Consider the following 24,421-nt stretch of genomic DNA (forward strand, 5'->3'; position numbering starts at 1 on the left):
TATAAATGCTGACTTGTTTAATTGGTAACACGATGCTTTGATAGCATATAATTGCTGAATGCAATATATATTTATATACAGTATATTGCTGCATGTAAATCCTAACTTGTTTAATTGGTGGTTACGCAATGCATGGGAGAGTGTTTACTCTCCCTTTCAAGTGTCATGGCAAAGCATGCTGGGAAATAAAAATCCCAGCCCAGTTTCAGTTAAATTTTAATTTGTTTAAATTGAAAGAAACAAGTTCATAAATTTAAAACAATGAAACAATTCAGATTACTTAAGGTGTGTCTGTTTTGAGAACTCAGAAGAAAAATTCTAAATACTCATAAAAGTTAATTTGATTGAACTAATTTGTTTAATTTAAGTTCACCCGCTTACTCAAACCAATTCATTATTTTAATTAGGGTTAAGGTTTGATTAGGGTTTACAGTGTCACTTAACTAGATATTGACAAGCAGAAATGTGCATTCTGCTTTGTGTTTGAGCTTGTAAAATTTTTTGTACATGGAAATTTTTTTGATCATGCTAAATTGTGATCATAAAGTATACACATTTCGGCTCATTTCTTTATTTTGTGTATCATGCTGCTATGTTGTTTGAGTGGTTTTTGCTGTTCTATTATTGTGGTGTCAGCTATTTCTGATAAACCCATTCAAAATAAACCCCTTTCTGATAAACCCATTCATGCATGTATGAAGGACAAAATGAAGTCCTTTAAGATCTGTCTAAAAAGAATCAGTCACATGTAAAACTTCAAAATAGTGAAATATTTGGAATTTATATGTTGCTTGCAATTTGTTCATGTATTTATTTTGTCAGAATTTACAGCTATTTTTGAATAGAGTGAACTCGGTGGAGTGTTTTCGTCCACAGAATAGAATAGACGATTTTCTGCTCATGTAGTTCTTTGAGAGTGAGTGTAACTCAGACAACTGTTGTCTCTAGTAATAGGATTGTCACAGCTTAATCACGGGGATATTTATAGTGGATTAAACAAGATCATGTCCTGTCTGCTGCCATGATCCCAGACAAACCTGTGTGATCTAAGGATGTTTCAGGTGAAGGTGGCACAGCTGGCCTTTCTCAGCAAAGATGTTGACATTGCAGTTTAGTTATTTTATGAGTAGCAGGATGTGCTGAGCACATGCGTTTTGTAGCATGTATGCCTAGTTCTGTCATGATCTCTAGATGCCGCAAACTGATGATATTTACAGCGTTAACTTCTTGGCACGAGCTGATTGGTTCACATCGGATGTGCAGCCAATGAGCTTGCTGCTCAATATTTAAATGGCCGGTTACCTTTCACTATAGCGGTTTGAAGACTTTTTCAAAATTAATCTAAAACCCTTCATCTTCCCCAGCTCCACCTCTGCTATGGTAATTAATAAATCCTATTTGTGTAGCATGTCTTACATACTCACAGCAGCGTATCGTGTATTTCATTTTAATATTTTTTTTTTATTTGCTTTAAAACAAATTGTTTTTTTTAATGAGACTTTTCAGTGAAATGTATGACATTTAAAAAATGAAATGCAGAAGCCATTTTCATATTGAATCCTCTGAAAAAGGTCAACACTGTGATAACTCTGGCTATGATTTCATGCATTTAAGAAAACTGCTCATTCCAGGGTTTTAGCAGAAAACAGCAGTTTTCTGGTGTGCTTGTAAAGGTATTGACAGCCTTATCAGTTTGAGCATCCCGACCATCCCGGGACAGTAACATTGGCTCAACCTAGGGTGTGAGTTTGTTCAACCAATAGCAGGCAGTGAGTGTTTGGGAAAAAAACACTATTATTACTATTTTTTTTAAATTCCATTTACTGATGTTAATGGCAAAGAAATCACACACTTTACTAGTAATATTTTTATTCAATGTTAGTATTTGTTTAAATATTTTTTTATATATATTTTAATACATATGAACCTCATTACCTTTAAAAAATGTTTTTTACCCCGTTTGATATGAACATTTTGAATGCTTGTCGCTTAATCAAGCCAAATTGGCTGCTACAATCATAAATTCTGCTTGGCAGAGCCGGTAACTTCCAGACTGCAGAGGAAGATGGGCGAGTCCTCGGATTAATGAGACAGAAAAGGGGGATGGGACAAGGGGTGGGGGCAGAAGGAGGAGGAGAACAGAACAGAGGGGTACAGGGGAGCAGGCACACGCCGGGCTGCCTCTGTTGTTTTAGGAGACATTTAAGCTTTCTCTTACTAACATTTTCCTTTTTCCTCTTGATTCTCTGTATTAGTTAACTGGATTTTTGCTTAGTTTTTTGAATGCGCCGTTGATTCTCACTGGATACGACTCCACCAGGGCTGGCTATTGATTCATATCCACTTATCACTGATGGTCATGGTCAAGAAGAAAGGTAATTGTGTGTGTGTGTGTGTGTGTGTGTGTGTGTGTGTGTGTGTGTGTGTGTGTGTGTGTGTGTGTGTGTGTGTGTGTGTGTGTGTGTGTGTGTGTGTGAGAGTGAGAGTGAGAGAGACAGAGAGAGAGTTACTGACCATCTTTAATTCTTTATATCTTAGTGTGGTCACGTTGCACACTTTTAAGAGTAAATAGTCCATTATAATCTCAGAAAACAGACACTTTTATGTCTTTCGAGAGGTTTATGATAAGTGTGAATTTGTTCATTACATTCTGTTCTTTCACCGCTATCAGACCCATCATGCTTTCTCTGCAGAGATGCAGGTTGGATCTCACTTTTGTAAAGGGGATTCTGACATGGTATTTTGTGGTTCGTTTGTTAAGCATAGGTTGATAATCTTTGTTTATGTCCAGGCTGTTTCGATTTAGCCGTTGTGTTTGAGCTATTTGAATCACAGGAACTGGTATATAATAGATAGCGTCCTTTGTGCTGCAGTCGTACCTCTCAGGTCCACAGGTTATTGGATCAGAGCTGTCGGTCATTTCGTTGTGGGACTGAGTTAGCGGCATGTCTCCTGTCATCGCCATTGTTTCAGCTGTTGCAGTTTTAAATGGGATGCAGAACCGTGAGGTACACACGCGAAGCCCGCAGCCGTCGCCATAGCAACGCTGACAGAAAGGTAGAGTCCATTGTTGTGTCTCGCCTGCAGTGGCCTCTTTCGGTTTAAAGATGCCTCATCCCTGCTGCAGTTCATCTGCAGAGACGCACAGTTTCTGTTCATTTCCTGCATTGTGTCTTTGACTATATTCAAGAATGGGACATTTATTAAGATCTTTTCCCAATACTACAGAGGGAAAATGCATCTTTGTTAGCACAAACATTTACATGCAATTGAGCCACATTAATTTTAAGATTTGTCCTCATAGATGCATATCCTTTCAGTATTGATTTACAGTAATTTGAGAGTATGCAATATTATGATACTACAGTATTGGGTTACTTTATTTCAATTGTCCTCTTTGGACATTCTAATAACTATAAGTAACTTTGCAACTACATGTCAACTATCTCTCACCAGAGTATTAGTAGACTGTTAGTTTAGGGTTCGGGTTAGTAGAATAAGTTGGCATGTAGTTGCAAAGTTACTTATAGTCAGTAAATGTCTGTTGGGGAGCATTAAAAAAAAGAGTTAGCAGATATTAAGCAGACAGACTACTAATACTCTAATGACTGCTAGTTGACAAGTTGTTGCAAAGTTACTTATAGTTAGTAGAATCTCTATACTGGCCCACAGAAATAAAGTGTTACCTTGGGATGTTCCTTGAAAACATACGTATTTTTTTACTACCAAGGTATGATCATGGTGATGTCACTGTGACTTTATATAAGTGGCAAGAAAATACTTTGCTGAAGTTTAAAATAAAATCATCATGTAAAAGTAAACAAAAATGTCCTTCAAAGAAAAATTCATAATTAGGTTACACTTTATTTTAAGGTGTCTTTGTTACACTGCAATTATTCTTTTAAGGACTGAGTAATATTAAGTAACACTTACTATAGGGTTAGGAGGATTAGGGTTTGGCTTCTTTTAGGGTTAGTTGCATGTAATTATGCATAATATATAGTTATTACTATAGTAACTACATGTAACATATGTAACAATGACACTGTAAAATAAAGTGTTACCCATAATTATTTTACCTTGTGCACTTTTATTCATGTTACACAACTTGCCCATGGTGGCATCTGTCTAATTTGGGCAGTTCCTACTAAGTGAAAGATAAATTTACACCAATGTTTTGATTTGACACACAATCAGCAAAACTTCCCCAACTTCTACCATTTAATTTGTGCATTTATTTTGCTATCATTTCTATGAATGATTATATGGTTAGTTGCATTTTATTATTCACATTTTTCATTGTTTGTTCCTTGCACTCCCATATTGGTGACATTGTGAGAACAGATGGTACTATTTCATTACATTGTTCATATTACTATTCAAAGATTTTTTAAAATAAATTAATACTTGTATCCAGCAAAGATGCATTAAAGCCATGAACATATACAATATAATACAACAAAAGTTTCTAATTATTTCTATTCATCAAAGAATCCTGAAATTTTTCCATGGGTTGGAATCAGGGTTTCCACATATTTCCACAAAAATATGAAGCAGCACAACTGTTTTCAACATTGATAATAATCAGAAATGTTTCTTGAGCAGCAAATCAGCATATTAGAATGATGATCATGTGACACTGAAGATTGGAGTAATACTGAAAATTAAGCTTTGCCATAACAGGAGTAAATTACATATTAAAATGTATTAAAATAGAAAACAGTTATTTTAAATTCTTATAATATTTCACAAAAATAACTTTTTATTGTATTTTTGATAAAATAAATGCAGCCTTGGTGAGCAGAAGACTTTTCAAAAACATTATACAGTTTTTTTTGTTTTGTACTTCGGAATTTAAGTTCTTCAAAGAACACCATGGAATTACCATAATGCTATTGTCCAAAAAACATGGTATATTTAATGTTAATACCATGGTTTTTTATGTCCAAAGGCGGCATTGCATGTACCTGTCATAGAGAAGCCAATCATGTAATGCAATTGAGAAAATACAAATCCAAAATTATAGATTAATCCAAGCAAATTTTGTAAGTATTGGTAAAAATAGTTTATTAGAGGATTTTGCCATTAGCTTAGCAGTATGGCAATGCAAAACTCTAATGAGATGAATTGCATACATACACTAATCCCGCATCACCCCAGTCAAGACAGCAGAGAGCGAGTCCATCGAGCTTAAGTAAGATGATTAATGCTGGGCTCTCAGAGCTGGAGGTTAACTGTTCTGACCGGACCACTTAATCTTGTTGTGCCACTTCAGAGCTTAATCAGCAAATGCCTAGAGGAAGTGTTTTATAAAGCTTCACAAAGAGTTTGAAGTACGGTAGCTGTCATCTACTCTCCCACTTTCTTACAAATCTCATTCTCTTTTTCTGTGCATGCAAGATCCCTCAGTACAGTTTTTATTTGCATTAGTGAGTGATTAATATGGCTTGTAGACTATGAGAACTGTTATATAATGTAATTTTTACTGGCTTCCATTAGGACCTGGGCAATATCTAGAGACCAAATTCTAGAGATGTACATTGTAGAGACCCTAGCAATGCCCTACACAACAAAAAAAGATCTTCTAAATCTGTATTGTCTAGTCTTCCATTACAAATATCTAAACATTCTTAAAATTAGCATGAAATGGAAGTTGCATTAGTATTTTCTTCCCTGATGTATATCCAAGTTAAACCGGGGTTTGATTTTGTCCATCAGGAATTGATTGGATGGTTGTGGTTTGCTATTGGTGGATCTCATGTGAGGGACAGGTTGTCCCGCCCTCGCAAGTTATTTTGATTAAAGATTAAATCAGATTAGAGCACATAAATAATGATGTGCACTAGGGATGCTAACCGATTACCGTTTGACCGATGGTTGACCATCTCAACGTTAACCGATCAAAGTTGTCGGTAGTCGGTTAAAAAAAAAAGTGATTCTAAATTAGGCTATTATAGACAGTGGACTAAACGCTACTACAGTTAGCCATCTCATTCCAAGATATTTTTGTGTGAAGTGAACAAATCCCTCACACTCAATTTTTCATAACTCGCCTGTTTGTACTTAATAAACCAATAAAAACATTTGGCGCGAGGTCACAGCGTTTGGGTTTGCGCGCTCACAAGGTTTGCGAAAAGTAAACGCTACAGGCTTAAACACTGGAGGTTAGAGCCAGGGCAGACGACAGGATGAAGCGTGCAAAGAAACGTAGTGTGTGGGACCATTTCACCAAAAAGAATGACAGTAAGTTGCAACTTGTGTCATACAGTGCTTAAATACAGTAGTAATACTGTAGAAATACATTACATCTACATTTCAGTGGTAACAGATAAGGTGATGATGATCATCATCTTTCTTTATTATTGTTAGCACTAACGTTACCTCAAACTAAAGCGGAGTCTCTTCGGAGCTGTCATTTTCTTAAATTAGCCGCTGCAATGTTTCAAATGAGCTTCTAACGCTAGACTAGCGTCTAGCGTTAGAAGCTCAAGAGATTTCCACGATTCATGCGCGAGAACTGAGAAGAAGATGTTCTTCTTCTAATACTTCTTGTTTAGGTTCTCGCGCATGCGTCGTGGAAATCTCTTGAACTCTCGTCTCAGGCCCACAAGGAAGAAAAGGAATAGTCGAATAAAGTCGTTATTTATGGTTTTTTTTCGGAAAAAAAGTAGTCTCGTCGCTTGATAAACTTATAGTTGAGCCACTGTAGGGACATGGAATATTTAAACATGTTCTTTAATGACTTTCTGGGCCGTCAAGTTTCATTCCCTCTGGCAGCCTATGTAGCAGTGATCCACCTCTCAGATTTAATCAAAAATATCTTCATTTGTGTTCCGAAGATGAACGAAGGTCTTACGGGGTTGGTACAGCATGGGGGTGAGTAATTAATGACTTAATTTTCATTTTTGGGTGAACTAACCCTTTAAGATATTAAGTCTTGCTTTCTGAAAAATATATCAAAATAAGTGAGTTTATGCTTAAAACAAGAAACTATATCTGTCAGTGAACCCACTGAGAAATAATCTTGTTTCTCTTTACGTTAAGTGTTTTTTTTGTTTTGTTTTTACTCTATTACAGATATTGTCTTGTTTGAAGCAAGAACTAAATAAGACCTCAAATCTTAAAGGGATAGTTCACTCAAAGATGAAAATTGTCATGATTTACTCGTCCTCAAGTTGTTCCGAAGCTGTATGATTTACTCTCTTCAGCTGAACACAAAACAAGATATTTTGAAGAATGATGGTAACCAGACAGTTGATTGTAGCCATTAACTTCCATGGTATTTCCCCACCCCATACTACGGAAGTCAATGGGGCTGATCAACTGTTTGGTTACCCATATTCTTCAAAATATATTTTGTGTTCAGCAGAAGAAAGAAAGTCATACAGCTTTGGAACAACTTTAGGGTGAGTAAATCATGACACAATTTTCATCTTTGGGTGAACTATCCATATATTAAGTCATTGTTCTTGTCTAATTTTGTTGTAGTCATATAAAAGCGAGGAAACATTTAAGACCACTTGGTTTACATTTTATTTTCACTGTACTTCCACTTTTTAATGTTTTTAAATGTACTTTCACTGATTTGCTGAATATTTTTATAATGGATAATGATGCTTCAGCTCTGAGAGTGAGAGATATGGCTCTGATCCCACTTTCCAGTGCTTTGTTTAGCCCGTGATGTGAAGGTGAAGAGGGTTTGGAAATGGGGGCAGGGGAAGAGAGTCGACGCATAAGTATGTATGAAAAAAGTCTGCGTCTGCAAAATGAATCTCCCTCGAGACTCGTACAATCCAACATGCATGCACACACACCCAGCCCTTCCCTGTGATGCTGATTCAATAGCGCAGGGACTGTCTGTGTTTGATCTTCAACACTTCGAGACAGAATGAGTCGCTCCTTCTGGATTAGTGTAGACACCGTGGAGAGAGGGAATGATGGGGTGGAATCTTAAGAGATGCTTCCTTAATTCAGAGATTTTTGAGAAGGTTGTTGGGTGCACTGCTATATTCTTCATTTGCAGCTACAGTACTGCTGGCAAAAAAAGGTCTTTGTCAGTATGAAATGAAATTTCACATCTTTTCGAAATGCATGTTATTGATCTTATTGTGACCAATTCATCCATCCGTCATGGTTTTTACCTAATTTTTCATCAATATGTCAAAATTTTACATGATGACAAAATATTTCTTTCTGATGACGTATACAGAACAATCATTTGTAAACCCCGTAAATCGACTCCAAGCTCACTTTCAGATCTGTCACAATACAAAAGAAAAAGCTGCTTTTGTTTCATCGTGACTTTAGAGGAACAGATCATCCAAATTGTGAGTATTTAAATCATTATTTGAAGTAGTAAGTCATCCTGGGGCTTTTCACACTAAGTAGTATGTATTCAGACATACTACTTAGCTCACATTCTGTTTTGTGGTTTTATATATATATATATATGTAAATAACCCTGGACCACAAAACCAGACATAAGGTTTATTTTTTTTTATTTAGATGCATATATCACATGTAAGCTGAATAAATAAGCTTTCCATTGATGTATGATTTGATAGGACAATATTTGGCTGAAATACAACTATTTGAAAATCTGGAATCTGAGGGTCCAAAAAAATGTAAATAATGTTGAGAAAACCGCCTTTAAAGTTGTCCAAATGAAGTCCTCATTGTTGCTGTGTCCACTCAGACACAAAAAAAATTGATATATTTACGGATTTACTAAATATCTTCATGGAACATGATCTTTACCTAATATCCTAATGATTTTTGGCATAAAATAAAAATCGATAATTTTGACCCATACAATGTATTGTTGGATATCGCCACAAATATACCTGTACGACTTATGACTAGTTTTGTGGTCCAGGGTCAGATGGACGGATGGATGGATGGCAATTCAAATGTGTTTTAAGGGGTGGTAAAACACGATTTCACTTTTCTAACTTTAGTTAGTGTGTAATGTTGCTGTTTGAGCATAAACAACATCTGCAAAGTTAACACGCTCAAAGTTCAAAGCAAAGGGAGATATTTGCTTTTAAAGAAAAGGACTACAACAAACGGCTGGTAGGGACTACACGACATTCCTCCCGGGTTAGTGACATCAGCAACCCTAAAATGTACATAAACCCCGCCCCCGGGAACACGCAGTCCATGTTGAGAAGAGGAAAAGTTGTTGTATAAGAGTACATATGTGAGTCAGCTCAAACTTTAGCATCCTTCTTTTCACATGCAATAAAAAGTCACTCTGTGTGCATCTCACAACAGTTCCTATACGAGTGATTTATAGATTATCATGACAGAATATGCTAATTGAAGATAGTTAACTCCACATCAGCAACATAAATTCATCAACTAACCATTCAGAGACGTCCTGTTGCATTCTACATGTTGTCACTTCTTGAGTCTCTCCATTTTTGTCTGACCATGTTTTAACATTAAAGGCAGAACAGTTTCTGTCATTTTAGTGTGTCTGCGTGAGGTAATTGCTCTGCTAACACACAAGAGCTCTTGAAACCCCGCCCTCTGAGGCAGCTCATTTGCATTTAAAGGGCCAGGCACAAAACGGTGACAACTTTAACATGCTATATAAAAATATCTGTGGGGTATTTTGTGCTAAAATTTCACACACACACACTCTGGGGAAATCAGAGATTTATTTTACATCTTATGAAAAGGGCATTTTACCACCCCTTTAAAATGACATGAGGGTGAGTAAATAATGAAAGTCATTATTCTGTGTTTTTTGCAGGATCTATTCCTTTAAAGCCGCCGCTCACATTTTACAAACACTCACAATTGTATAGGATGTTTTGGATAAAGTGAAGCTCAAAACTAATGCAAAATTAATGGAAAACAAATGCAGATCAATAATAGTAAAAGCTTTGTGTGTCTCTAAAGGAATAAGAAATGCTCGTTCTTGCCGTATTGTTCAGTGCTGAATTGATAATCAGGTTTCAAGGACATCTGAGGTGAGGTGGTTATGTTTTTATATAAGGGATATTTTAAGGTACATGATCTGCTGAATACTAAAGGAACTAGAGACGTGCATCTATACAGTCTGACTTTCACATTTCGGCACTGATTGCAATTTGATTTCTTGCTGAAAATCCTGTTTTATATGCCATTTCATGATGAGTTTAGGGTGCAGTGATCATTGTTTTTTGATGTACACTACCATTCAAAAGTTTCGGGTCAGCAAGATTTATTTATGTTTTTGAAAGAAGTCTACTTTTGCTCACCAAGGCTTCATTTATTTGATCAAAAATACAGTAAAAACAGTAATATTGTGAAATGTTATTACAATTTAAAATAACGGTTGTCTATTTGAATATATTTTAAAAATTTAATTTATTCCTGTGAGGCAAAGCTGTTTTTTCAGCATCTTTACTCCAGTCTTCAGTGTCACATGATCCTTCAGAAATCATTCTAATAATGATGAGTTGCTGCCAAAAAACATTTCTGATTATTATCAATGTTGAAAACAGTTGTGCTGCTTAATATTTTTGTGGAAACTGTGATACTTTTTTTCAGGATGTTTTGATGAATAGAAATGTCAGCATTATTTTAAAATTTGTATCTTTTTGTTACACTATAAATCTTAACTGTCACCTTTGATCAATTTAATGCATCCTTGATGAATGGAATATTTTCTAATCCCATAATTGTGAAAGGTTGTGTACTTAAGCTTGATTTTGTAATGAAAAGCAATGTGTCCACAAAATGGACTGTGTTACTGAACAGAATAGTAGAATTAAATGTATTTTGCATGCAGTAGCTCTATATGCATCTCATATTCCACCTGTACTTGCACTGTCACCCTGTAGGTATGTTACAGACCATGACAACTTTTTTTTTCTTTTCTTTTTTTTCTATGCAGTGGCCCATACACAGGAATCTCACCACCAGACGGAGAAGCCTCTGATACGCTGTGCTAAATGTGGAGAGGTGTGCAAGGGAGAGGTGTTACGAGTGCAGGCCAAACACTTCCACATCAAGTGCTTCACGTGCAAAGGTGAGTGTGTGAATCCGTGTCACTTATGCACATATACAAAGCATGATATCTGTTACATGCAAGACATTCAGTGCCATGAAGACCAGTTCTGAATGAGGAATAGATGTCTGCTGTACAAACGAATTATGATATGTATGCAATATTCAAATACATAATCTATTAGTCTGTGGAAAAGGAGAGGTTTATACTGTGCTGTAGTGTATACTGTAGTTTAGCTTTTGAACTGAAAGCAAATGAAATTTGCAATTAAAAAAAAGCGATACATCTAAAAACATTTAAAAAAAATCTGCAATATGACTAAGGCCCTGTTTACACCTGGCATTAATTTAACTTTTTTTTTTAAGTTGCCAGCATTTTTGATCATTTTCACAAAATGTTAATGTCTCCCAGGTTATTTTGTTGTATGAAAAACTGAACATGCAATATGACAGGGCCTCTACATTAAGCTATAATACAGGTTTTTTTAGTTGGTTTAAAAGCTTTTTTTATTAACACTTGAATGTGGGCAAGTTTCATTAAAAAAAGCAACATTTTGAGCAAATAGCTGTGAAAAACGTGTTTTTGTCAAAGACTACGTCCGGATCAGATTTAGAATGATGATCAAAACATAGATGGAGTAGATCTAGTCCATCAACACCACCAAAGCCAAAACACCACCACAGTCCTAAACCTCGTCCTGGGTCGACATTTCATTCGGTAACATTAGGCAGTTTTGATTTATATGCTCTTTAATAATGATGATCACGTTATTTTACTTAACTTGCTTTTACTTTTACGTAATCACTTGTTTCTGCTTCTTCTTCACATGTCTTTTGATCATTCAGGAGATTGTACTCTTTCAGAAGCTCTCATAGCGCCCCCTACACTATAACAGTGAAAACATGGAAAGCCGTGCCGACAAGTAGAGTCTCCCTACCAACCAAAACTCACTAATACCTGGCGTAAATGGGGCATAATAAATTCATACATGCATATGATACATACAGTATATATTCTATATGGGGGAAATGTGCTTAGCTGTCATGAAAATATCACAATGCAGAAAATTTCAATGGTACAAAACATTTTTATGAGATTGACGTGTTTGGCAGGTTTCGAGCTTTTGGTTGCATACTCATAGTCAAATCCTCTCTGTCTGAGATGCTGCCGTTCTGGTTTGCTGAATCCTCTATGACTCACCTCTCCAGTCAGAATTCAGGATCACCGAGTAATTGTTAAGGGTGTTATAAATGAGTTCCAGCTTGACCTATTTAGCATGTGTTTTTCAGAATCTAAGTCTTAAGAACAAACTCTTCCCACTTGTGAGTGTAGTCTAAATATCATTAACTCTATAGGGACTGGTGAGGTCAGCAACAACAGTTGGTCACTGTTGAAATGGCAGTAGTTAACATGAAATGTTCCGCGATTTCAGTAGTGTCCTGGGGTATGCCATGCTCTAATTCATAAATGTTAACCTTAAAAAATAATTATACAAAAATATATATGGATAATAAATATTTTTTTTATCAACTCGGTTTGCTATATTCCATTAAAGACTACAAGTATTGTGTAATATAAGCCTTTTTTAATTTTTTTTACTTTTCAGACCATTAGGTGATGCCCAGATCCCCAGACTGTCTTTTTTAATTCTCTCACTGCTGAACCGTCATATCCAGATTTACCATGTCACTTCACAGCCATTGTTTAAGAAGCCCACCAAATCTATCAGCTTTTAGCAAAACACTCAAGATTATGTGGAATATTTTGTCAGTAGCACTTGATGCAGACCTGGATATAATAGAGTCCTACAGTTAGGGGTGTAAATCGGAGCCTACATGACGATTGGATTCGATACCGATTTCTTAAGCCAACGATTCGATTATTTTCGATACTTCCGAATTCCCCTCGTTACGATTCGATTCGATACGATTCAATAATAAATATTTTTACATGATATCTATTAAGTTTCAGATAAATCAACAAAAATGTTTATAATTTGCCTTTTATTGAGAATACAGGAACAGTATTTTATTCACATAATGTGTATGTTGTGCTCAATGCACTGCAAATAGAACGGCAAATAACAGTTACTGCATACAGTTCAAAACTTGATTCTCTCGAACCCTGGTGTGTTTCCGCGCATCTTACGTCATCGCAAACGTGCACGACGCATGATAGAAAACAGAACGCGGGTCAATATATTGTGTTTTTTATTTGGTGCTATTATGCACAGCTGAGTGAACAACACCGGTTTACTGTCTGTCGCATTTTCCTTTTTGCTGAGTGCAAACGCAGGAGACAGTGGATTTCCATTTATGTTGTGCCCTGAGTCCACGCGCTATGTGTGTGCGAATACACTGCAGACTCACTCTCGCTCTTATCCAAGGTAAATTATCAACACTATCATCCCTTACATGTGTTTTATTTAACTAAATACATCATAATCAGCTAAAAAGCATGCAAAGGTCACTTACTTCCTGAACAAGTGCGCACCCGAGTCCGTGATGCTTTCATTCACGCGAGCCGCAGCATGGTTCGAGTGCAACCGAACTCAGCGCATCTCCTCCAGGCAGTCTCGGGTTTGGTACCCCAGTGCGAACCCGGGTCCGCATGACAGACAGCGTTTACATAATTAGCGATTTTTCATGCGAACCGTGCCCGTTCCGTTCCGAGTTGGTGTGAAAGCACCCTAGACTTTTCAAGTAAGCTGTTGAAGTAACGTTAGCCTTTTGTACACGTTAGCGCCTGTTTGTTTACGTTAGTAACTGCTTGGCATTCGCCGACTAAGTGACTGAGGGTGCATTCACACTGGCAGTTTAGTTCGGTCGGTGACTAACTAACGTTAGCCCAGTGCATAACAACAATCGTTTGTACGGATATGAGCGGATGCTGAAAATAGACAGGCGACAAAACAAACACATTAATCGATACTCTTGCGGACGCATCGATGCATCGAATCGTCGGCTGTATAATCGATGCATCGATACGAATCGATTAATATTCAGTGTTGGGAGTAACGCGTTACAAAAGTAATGCATTACAGTAACATATTACGTTTTGCTGTAACGCAGTAGTGTAAGGCATTACTAATCAATTTTCAGTAATATTTTACTCGGTACATGTTCGGTAAGGCTTGCGTTACAACAGACTTTTAGTTTTAATTGTAAAAAAAAACAGCAAGACCGCCAGACATTAACGAATGAAAGATGCAATTTTGCTAAATTACCTGTTCGTGGTCAGTCAATAGCCGCGTGTGGTGTCCAAGTCTGTAATTAAAGACTAAATGGCAGCGTCTGATATATTTGTTTAGCGATTTATTTTTTACAGGAGTGCCGTGAGGTATGATTTCGGCCTCTGTGCTCGCGCTGGCCAGAGGAAAAGCGGCTAATGGTGAAGATGGCATGAAGAAGACTACATTCGCGAGATGGACGCATGCGCATTAGGCTATTCGTTCTGTGTTTTCTTTCTAAACAGTTAGGCTATGTTTATGTGGTATTTTTCATGTTTTCATCACGCAATCATGTTTTTGATGCGGTGGTGACGCGTTCATGTAAGGGCGGCGGCGCTGCCGATAAAGCACCTAAAAGCGGTCACAAAGAACCGGCAAAAGCAATGATTATGCATATGTCAAATATAGCAAGGAGACATGTTGATTGTTTATTAATAAAGTCAAGATGAAGTTGACGATGCTGCCTCGCGATCTTCGCAGTAGCCTAGTGAATGCACCAGAGAGAAATGCACATTTCATTTCATAAGCAGAGAGCAGTCTGTTTTCTTTCGTTTTGAATTGTTCTGTTTACAAGTAGACATTTCAATATAGATATATTTTTAAGGTCCGTACAATTAATTCAAAACGAAATTCACTTTAAAGAAAGGCTTCGTGTCTTCTGTGTAAGGTGTCTGTGAAAGTTTTAAAGCAGTCTTGTTAGTGCCGCTTCAGAGCGGTCGCGTCCGTAACGGAGAACTGTCACGTCTCTAACATTTTTTCCTCATAAATGCGAACACGAAAAATAAATTAAAATGAATATTTTATGTTCTGTGGAGAGCCAACCCTTCTTCATTAGATTTGCGCAGTGTAATTTACAGAATTACAACAAAAAAAATCGTTGCCTCCTAAAAGTTAAAGATTTTTTTTTGTCACACATGACTGTCGATTTCCCTAATATTAAATATAAAACGCATGTGTAGACTGATATTTTTCTAATGTCTGGACTCCTTTCTGGGAGGAGCCTATGGATAAACAGACGTTTCAATATTTTGGTATTAATGCATTTTCTGAGAATTTATATATAAGTTTTGACTGCAAGTCTGCAAATGTCATGTCCATAACGCTGGAATTCCCAAATTTTAAATAATTTATCCTCAACTAGCTTTGTGGTGTAGGTCTACATATTTTATAATGTTAAGTTAACTTCAAATAATACTAGGCTAATAGTAATTTAAAGATGTGGTAGCATTGGATCTGGACGGTATGGATAACGCTGGGAGTTGGAAGGGGTGTGTCGCCATTCTGCAGGTTCGTGGATCTGAGTGTCGCGATTTCGGTTTCATATCGCATATAGTTACAGCCCTAATCATTTTAGAATGTTAAGTTCTACTTCTGTATAGTTATTTTGGTGAAAGTAACTCAAAAGTAATACAGGAGTAATGTAACGCATTACAATTCTGAGACAGTAATATTGTAAGGTAATGAATTACTTTTAAATACCAGTAACAAGTAATATATAATGTATTACAGTTTGGAAGTAACTTGCACAACACTGTTAATATTTACACTCCTACCTACAGTAAAAAGTAAATCCTGTCATGACTGAGCTCAGCTGTGATCCAGTTAACCCAGAGACTTTCTCTCTGTCCTGCTGTACCACTTCAGTTAGAGAAATCAGCATTATGATGATGTCAGATCTGCTGTGTGAATGCAGTGTGAATCTAAGTGATGTAGTACATGTAGCACATGACAATTTTGGGGATTCATTCATGCAAGTAGCCTTGTCCCTATATACACTTCCAGTCAAAGATTTGGACATGATTATTCTTTATAATTACAATTTCTCACAGTTCAGAAAAATAGTCATCAAATCTATGAAATAACACAAATGGAACTATGGGAATTATGTAGTGACCAAAACGTGATTTAAATGTTGGGTAACACTAGTTTAGGACCCAATTCTCACTATTAACTAGTCGTTTATTAACATGCATATTGTAGGATATTGGCTGTTTTTTGGTACTTAAAGCACATATTAATGCCTTATTCTGCATGACTATATTCTACATCCCTTAATCCCACACAATACCTAAACTTAACAACTACCTTACTAACTATTAATAAGCAGTGATTTTGAGTTTATTGAGGCAAAAGTCATAGTTAATAGTGAGAATTGGTCCTTAATCTAAAGTGTGACCAAATGTTGTATGCTGGACAGGTGTTGGCAGCTGTTTTTTTACTGTTCCAACTCTACAAAACTAGACGAACAGCTCTGACTTGTACTACTTGACCAGTGCAGATTCATTTTGGCATTGATAGTGTTTCCATAGAAAAGCATAATTCCGAGTCCAAGGACATGAACAGCAGAACGTCACAGGTTGTCATCTCGTATCACAGTAATTGGGACATGGTGCAAACGCAACATTAATCATACCAACAAGATGGAACAATGAAATGAAAGATCATTTTTAATTTATTAAATGCTTTTGTTTCAGTTACCATGAAGCAGTTGGCAATGTTGGTTGTAGAATACTTTTAAAAATATTACAATTATTAGCATTATTAAATACTAAATTGTTTCACTTAAAAAGTAGTGTTACTTGTTAATTTTGCATATTTTTTATGCAAATGTTTAATGCAAAATATCTCAAATATGTTTTCAATATTTAATATCTGAGTTCATGTCATTCTCTCTGACCTCGCTGACTTCTTAATACATCTACGAGAAATACTCTTTTAGACTAGTGGTTTTACAGATTATGAATTTTAAATATGAAAGGTGAAAATGAATATGAGAGATTAAACTCTTTTTGGATGACTTTGGATCGAACCTCACAAATATTTGAATTGAATTTGCACATGACCTGTAGTGATCTGGCCAGATAATATGTTTAAGAGCTAATCATCTACTTTGTGTTCACCACCCTGCAGGGATTATGTCATTACTACTGTAAATCTGTGTAATAATAATCAGTTTATCTAATCTAATCAGTCCAGAGCAGCATACAGACAACTACATCATTCTATTCTTCATTTATAGGCAACCTACACTCAAGACCAACATGTATTAAGAAAGTGTTTTTTGGAAAATAAAATGTACATTTTAGGGCATTTTTAACTTGTGAAATGATAATAAATAAAATCACAGAAAGTTAAGTTCATGCATTAAAATTTTCCAATTGCATATCTATTTTTGGTGTTTATATTTAGCTAATTTTTAGATAATCGTTCTTATAGGCCTACTTCTTAAATCTATGTAAACACATGTAATTTTAATGCTAAATCAAAGATAAGCTCAACTCATCCCATTGAATGAGAGTTAATGAATTCTTTTGTGTCTGGGTCGTCCAGAGATGAAAGTCAGATTGTAGGAAAAGTGTCAAAGGACGCTGTTGCCAAGTCCATTATTTATTCATTTATTCATCAGATCAAAAGATTCAGTGCTGATTTCCACATTTTCAAAGGAGATGCGGTCATGTTGTTTATTCCCCAAAGATTGATATTGGTTGCGTTGTTGAGCTACAGGTTAATTTAAGGATATTGGGATGAATACTGTTTTTTTTTTTATAAATAAATGTGTACTTTTTGGCACTGTTTTACATGTTAAAGTTGCACCTAACTTTTTTTACAGTAAAAAGTATTTTCTATGAATAGTTTTCATTATTAATAGAATACATGCAATTTGCATATTTATAATGAAAATTTCTCTCGCTTTATCCATGAGACTAGCGTAGGGTGGCGTTGTCCTCATACGGCCCCTGCAGAAGTTTCTCGGTGCATAAACTCATTTTATCGGAGCGGATTGTCAAGAAGGCTTTGAGAATCACTGAAATCTGTTACTTCACAGCACTGCCGAGCCTTACTATGCACTACATACACATTGTACACATCTATTATACTTCCACTCATTTATTCTCTCAGTAAATCGCACATCCTGCATTAGTCACGGCCTTGGTTCACCCCGCGGGAACCCAGGATGAGGTGCGGAAAGCCATGAAAGATGGTTTGGACAATAAGACTCCAAAACAGAAAGTGGCTGAAGGAGCTCTTAAGAGCTTAAAATGAAACACAATGAGCTCTAAATGTGTTTCAGAGAGCCTGTTAGTTCAGATTAGACATTTCAAGGTTTCTGACTATTGTGTTTTCTCAAGATCATGGTTTGGCCATTGTCCTCCACTGAAGCTTATTTTTACACTTCTATTCCTAGTGCGCCAATTATGCTGCATTATCATGTTACAAGAAGAGAAATGTCTCACAAAGAAGCCATTATAACCCATAAAAAAAATCAAGGTTCAACCTAAAAATTTCACTCACCAACTATTGTTCCAAAAAATAATATATATATACAGTATATCCTGTGAGGACATCATTACTCCAGTCTTCAGTGCCACATGATCCTTCAGAAATCACTCTAATTGCTGATTTGCTACTCTAGAAAAATGTATTATTATTTTTAGTGTCGAAAACAGTTATATTTTCTTAATATTTTCTTATACCATGCAAAAAAAAAATATATAGAAAGTATATATAGAATTTTAATAAATAGAAAGTTCGAAAGAGCATTTATTTGTTTTTTTTATAATATATATACATACACACACACACAAACACAAACACACACACAGACTGCCATTCCATCTCAGTCCTGTACATGCATCTACATTACACACCATAATAATTTGATTAATATTTATTATTATTATTATTATAAAAACCATCATTTAAACGGTTGTGTGTGTTTTTCTGTAGTATGTGGCTGCGATCTGGCTCAGGGTGGATTCTTCATGAAGAATGGAGATTATCTGTGCACTCTGGACTACCAGCGCATCCACGGCACCCGCTGTAACATCTGTGGAGAGTTTGTGGAGGGGGAGGTGGTGACCGCGCTCGGAAAGACCTACCACCCAGCATGCTTTGTGTGCACAATCTGCAAGTAAGCCGAAGAAAAACCCACTCACACACTAGACATTATACAGTCACTGACATTGTGGTTTATGTTAAGCCCAACACTGGCAGGAGTTTTAACAGGGGTCGTATATTTCGTGACCTACAGGAGACCATTTCCTGCTGGAGACAGAGTGACATTCAATGGCAAGGACTGTCTGTGTCAGTACTGTGCAGAGCCCATGTCTCCAGGACACACCAAAGACGTCGTCGGACCCAGCAGTGAGTCAATGTCACAAAACCAGTCGAGAACATGCCAGGCACTGGCATTTTTTTTCATGCCAGGCACATTTTTTTTAAAAATTTTTTTTTTTTTTTCATAACACTATATTTGAAGTCAAATTATTTAGGCAGCGCTATTTACACTGTGCTAATAGTGATATATGTTATTTAAACTAGATTATATTTATGCTAAGTGAAAATAGCAGCATTTTCTTAGCGATATATGCTATTTACACTATGTAAAAATAGCAGTAGGCCTATTTTCTTTACAAAAAGTGTAAATAGTAGTTAGATACTTATAAATAGTGGAAGATATTTGCACCTCAGTGTTGTTGTACATCAAACAGTATGCATTAATAGCATAGTGTAAATGATTATATTTATTTAAATGGATGCAGCCCTCCCTAAACCTACCCCTAACCAATAAACACTTTATTGTTAAACACGCATTAGACACTTTTATTTTTTTTTATTACGTGCCTTACCCTTACACTATTGCTACTGTTGACAATCAAACGTCTACCGTTATTTTGTCTGGTCCAATCAGACGTCAGTAGGCGGAGTTAGTGTACTGTAAATGGCCTCTGCTGACAAGGCAGGTTCTTTGCACTTAGTGTAAAAAGACACTCCGCTCAATCCCATTTGGGTGGGAGGGATTATATATTATTGGTAGTATTTGTTATGTTAACTTGAATTTTTGCATTATTTTTTAATTAATTTAATCTAACATTCTGCTACATTTAAGTAAAAATCTGTAAATCACCAAAGAGAATAATGGGGAAAATCAAAATTCTTATTATGTAACTTCCATAACCTTTATAAAGCAGCTTATTTAATCACAACTTCCTTAATGGTCAAACATTTAAACTTATGAAAGAAATACAAATACCGTCAGTGTAAATTAACTACAGTAAGAGTACAAACAGCCACACAGAGACATCGCATCCACACAACATTAACCTATAACTTTAATGGGAAAGAAAGTGATTGTAAAACCACTTAGAGATGCACTGGCACGAATTTACATGTGAAACAGTAAATTATTCAGACCCTCCATCTATCCTTGTTCCCTGATTCTGAGTGTTTGGGGGCTTTTTGGCCAGGATCCACATACTATGATCAATAATTAACTATTATCTTCTCTTAAGTCTATAAGCTTGGCTACTAAAGCCAAATATCTTATTTTATTTATAAAGTAAAAAGTAAAATGTGAAGAAGAAAACAATAGCAAACATATAAATGTGTGTTAAGAAAATGCTGATTCACAGCATGGTGGTCAAGACAGTGGAATAAGTTAAAGTATAAAAATATTTTGGCACAAAAATAATGTCCCAAGCTAGAACAAAATTGTGTTATATATATATATATATATATATATATATATATGGATCAAGCTCAGGCTTTGAGAAGCATACAACCACATCCAGAGTTTGTGGGTTTTGTTTTTTTAGCAAATCAGTTTTTCTTGTGTTTAGGTTGTGCAGGCTGTGGCAGAGATATTAAGAATGGTCAGGCTCTGTTGGCTCTCGAGAATCAGTGGCATTTGGGCTGTTTTAAATGCAAGGCCTGTGCAAAAGTATTGACTGGAGAATACATCAGCAAGTAAGACACATTCACACACAAAATCCATCCAATCCATCCAAAATGTTGGGTGACTTCATGCATTGGTTGTTTCTCTATATGTGCACAGAGACGGCGCCCCCTACTGTGAGCAAGATTATCAGGTTCAGTTTGGAGTGCAATGTGAGGCGTGTCAGCAGTTCATCACAGGGAAAGTTCTGGAGGTATGAAAACACACACACACACACACACACACACACACACACACACACACACACACACACAGACACACACACACACACACACACACACACACACACACACACACACACACACAGAGACACTCGTGGGTTTTCATGTTTATGTTCCATGTTCCACACCTACCCCTAAACCTACCCATCGCAGAAAACTTTCTGCATTTTTTTATTTTCAAAAAATATCATTACGGATGATTCATAAGTTGTTTTCCTCTTGGGGGCCAGAAAATGTCCCCACACGATCAAATATTTCTGGCATTACTATCCTTGTAGTATCTCACAACATAGGGATGAAAACTGAAAATATAAAAGCTGATTCAAAATATAAAATATATACTATAATAGTATATAAATAATACTGGCTTTGAGGTGATTTATAACAAAATTCACAGATATTCACATTTAAAACTAACAGTCTTTCTATTCCAAGAGAATACACCAAAAATATTAATACTACACATCTTCTTTGTAGAGACATATACAAATTTTCTTCAATAAAATGTCCTTTAGAATAAGAATATCCTGTTGATTATAATCACCTATACCACAGATTTAATTCTTCAACAGTAAGCAGTTTAACTGTAGCCATTATATGTTTAAAACAATAATATCTTTATTGCTTATAAAATCTTAAGCAAATAACAACCTCAGAATATGTCCAACTTCCTGTTTGAACAGGAAAGATGTCAACACAGGAAAGAATATTGTGTTCATCAAACAGACAAACCACCACAGTACTAAAATTGTTTTGTTTGTTGTATTCAGTACTTTCATCCAGTCATCAGCCAATAATTCCCTGCATGAAACCCTTTCTGAACAGCACAAACCTTATCTGTGCTCCAAGTATTTAATGTAGTCTAGGTCATATTTTCTTTTAAATATTTTTCAGAGCAGACCTGTGACCCATTTTGGTGTCCTAACCCAGCATTTGAGAATCACTCTTTTAGATCTTATGCAACATGAACAGTATAGTTATCACATTTATGTCCCACAACAAAAGATGGTTGCACTTTATTTTGATGTTCGCCTTTAGACTGTTAAAGTTGACTAGAAGTAACGTTGCACCTTACATGTCAAATAACTCCCAATAGAGAATTGGTTGATTATTATTAGGCTGTTATGTAGTTGCAAAGTTACTCAGTAGAATGTCTGTTGGTAAGCATCAGAATAAAGAGTTAGCAGATATTAAGCAGACGGTCTACTAATACTCTACTAATCCTCTAATGAGAATGTGTGTGTTCACACTTGGAAGGTTTGCTGGTGCAATTGCTCTGTTAATACGGTTCATTTGAATAAGTGTGAACGCTGAACCTCGGTGCGGGCCAAACAAACGGACCGAGGCACCTGGAATTCCTAGCGCTGTTTTGACGCCTTTACACATTTTAGCCCTTCACGAGTTCTCAGCTGGTCAAAATACCTTAGGCTACGCACATACAACAAGCGCATTTAGCCTTGTATGCTTTTAGGTTCTGTGTTAAAATGCCAATCTGAACGCTAAGCGGGTCCGGACCAAACAAACCAATCGAACCGAACTACAAGTGTGAACGCACCCTTATATTCAACAGAATATCTGAAGGGGTCTATCAAATGAAAGTGTTACCCAAAGACACTGATTGTGACACAGACCTGCTGCACAAAAGCATGTTACACACATCCGATCTCTCACAGATAATGTCTACAGTTTCACAACATGCTCAGAGCAGACGATTGCAACAGCAAATTTCATCTGGCTAATTAAATCTGATTGGCTGTTAGAGAGACACTTGCCTTTTCTTTTCACACTTTAAGCTTCTCCTGTTTGTTATAATGGGATGTGCTTGTGCATCGCCGCTCTGGAGTATGAAGGACTTTGAGTAGTTTGAGATCACAAAATACTACACAGTCAGTGTAAGTCTCGCTTAAGACTGATTTTTGTGTATGAATATAGTTAAAAGGTTTTCAGATGATGTCTGCGCTGTAAAGAGAGAACACAGAACCTTTCTGTATTATATTTGATAAGCTCATTGGTTCTGGTCATTTGAATAAAATATGTCGTCTCACATGATACACATGCAAAGCATCAGTTTCTCTGTAACAGTTTGAGTTATCTGACTTTATGGTTGTTCGTACAGTTCAACTTTAAGCGAATGGATATAGTGACGTGTGTGTTTCTCCACAGGCAGGGGACAAGCACTACCACCCCAGCTGTGCTCGCTGTAGCAGGTGTAACCAGATGTTTACAGAAGGAGAGGAGATGTACCTGCAAGGTGAGTCTGAGCCTTTACAGACAGCACATAGAAGATGTATTTGTTCTGCAGGAGGAACCTTTGTCAATTTAGTAACATTTATTTTTTACAATTCGACTTGTCTGGTTCAACACTGTAAAAAATGATGTTCTTCCTCATTATTTTGTCTTTTTTTCCCCAGTACAAATATCTAAACATTTTTGAGAAGCAACATTACTTAGATGTTAAGTATGTTTTTTTTATTTCTTCAAAATTAAGTGATTTGAAACACACACGAAAAAGATCTGCCAGTGGGTTAAGAAAAAATACAGCTTAATTATTTTTCTTAATCCACTGGCAGATATTTTTTCTTGTTTTCAGCAAAACACACTTAATTTTTATTAATTTCTCAGAACATAAGATTTAAGGGGATAGTTTACCCAAAACTGAAAATTAATTTGTGTTCTTTTTGAATGAAAAGTCATTAATTACTCTCCCTCATGTCGTTCCAAACCTGTAAGACTTTCATTCATCTTCAGAACACAAATGAAGATCTTTTTGATGAAATCTGAGAGATTTCTGTCCCTCCATTGACAGCTACGTGACTACCACTTTGACGCTTCAAAAAGTTCATAAAGAGATTGTAAAACTATCGTAAAAACAAAAAATTCTGAAGAGACCAGATCGGTTTATTTAGTGAACATATTTAATTTAGACTTTTATTCACATATAAAACATTCATCAGTTCACACGTCATGTTCACTTGACGTGCGAGAACCAATGAGGTTCATTCTCGTGTTACGCATCACGTTTGAGCTTCAGCAAGAACCAATGAGGTTTGTTCTCACGTATCAAGCAGGTTCGGTTGAGCTTCTGTTTTTGTCTGCTGATTAATGTTTATATTTCAATAAAAGATTAAATTAAATCTGTTTATCATACAAAGCTATCGAGTCTCTTCAGAAATTTTTGACTAAACTGCTCAATTCATATGGATTAGTTTTACAATCTCTTTATGAACTTTTTGAAG

General features: G+C 36.1%; 1 protein-coding gene across 8 annotated transcripts in view; it reads left to right on the plus strand.

The window, feature by feature from the left end:
- ablim1a (actin binding LIM protein 1a) overlaps positions 1 to 24,421 on the plus strand; it is a 54,693-nt gene that overhangs the window by 11,742 nt on the left and 18,530 nt on the right. For 7 of the 8 annotated variants that reach the window (XR_013190686.1, XR_013190682.1, XR_013190687.1 and 4 more), the window contains exons 2-7: positions 10,886 to 11,020; positions 18,957 to 19,140; positions 19,261 to 19,373; positions 20,849 to 20,975; positions 21,064 to 21,157; positions 23,349 to 23,436. Coding sequence is in view for 2 of the 8 variants with exons in the window: in XM_077196937.1 (XP_077053052.1) it covers positions 10,886 to 11,020; positions 18,957 to 19,140; positions 19,261 to 19,373; positions 20,849 to 20,975; positions 21,064 to 21,157; positions 23,349 to 23,436 (741 nt within the window). In the remaining 6 variants the exon portion in view is untranslated. Of the gene's footprint in view, positions 1 to 2,117; positions 2,376 to 10,885; positions 11,021 to 18,956; positions 19,141 to 19,260; positions 19,374 to 20,848; positions 20,976 to 21,063; positions 21,158 to 23,348; positions 23,437 to 24,421 lie in introns of those variants that run through there. The other variant, XR_013190685.1, reaches the window with a different exon arrangement.

Source organism: Siphateles boraxobius, unplaced genomic scaffold (genome assembly GCF_051911475.1).
Source record: "Siphateles boraxobius isolate OS27281-9 unplaced genomic scaffold, OSU_SipBor_1 37, whole genome shotgun sequence".
Lineage (NCBI taxonomy): Eukaryota > Metazoa > Chordata > Actinopteri > Cypriniformes > Leuciscidae > Siphateles > Siphateles boraxobius.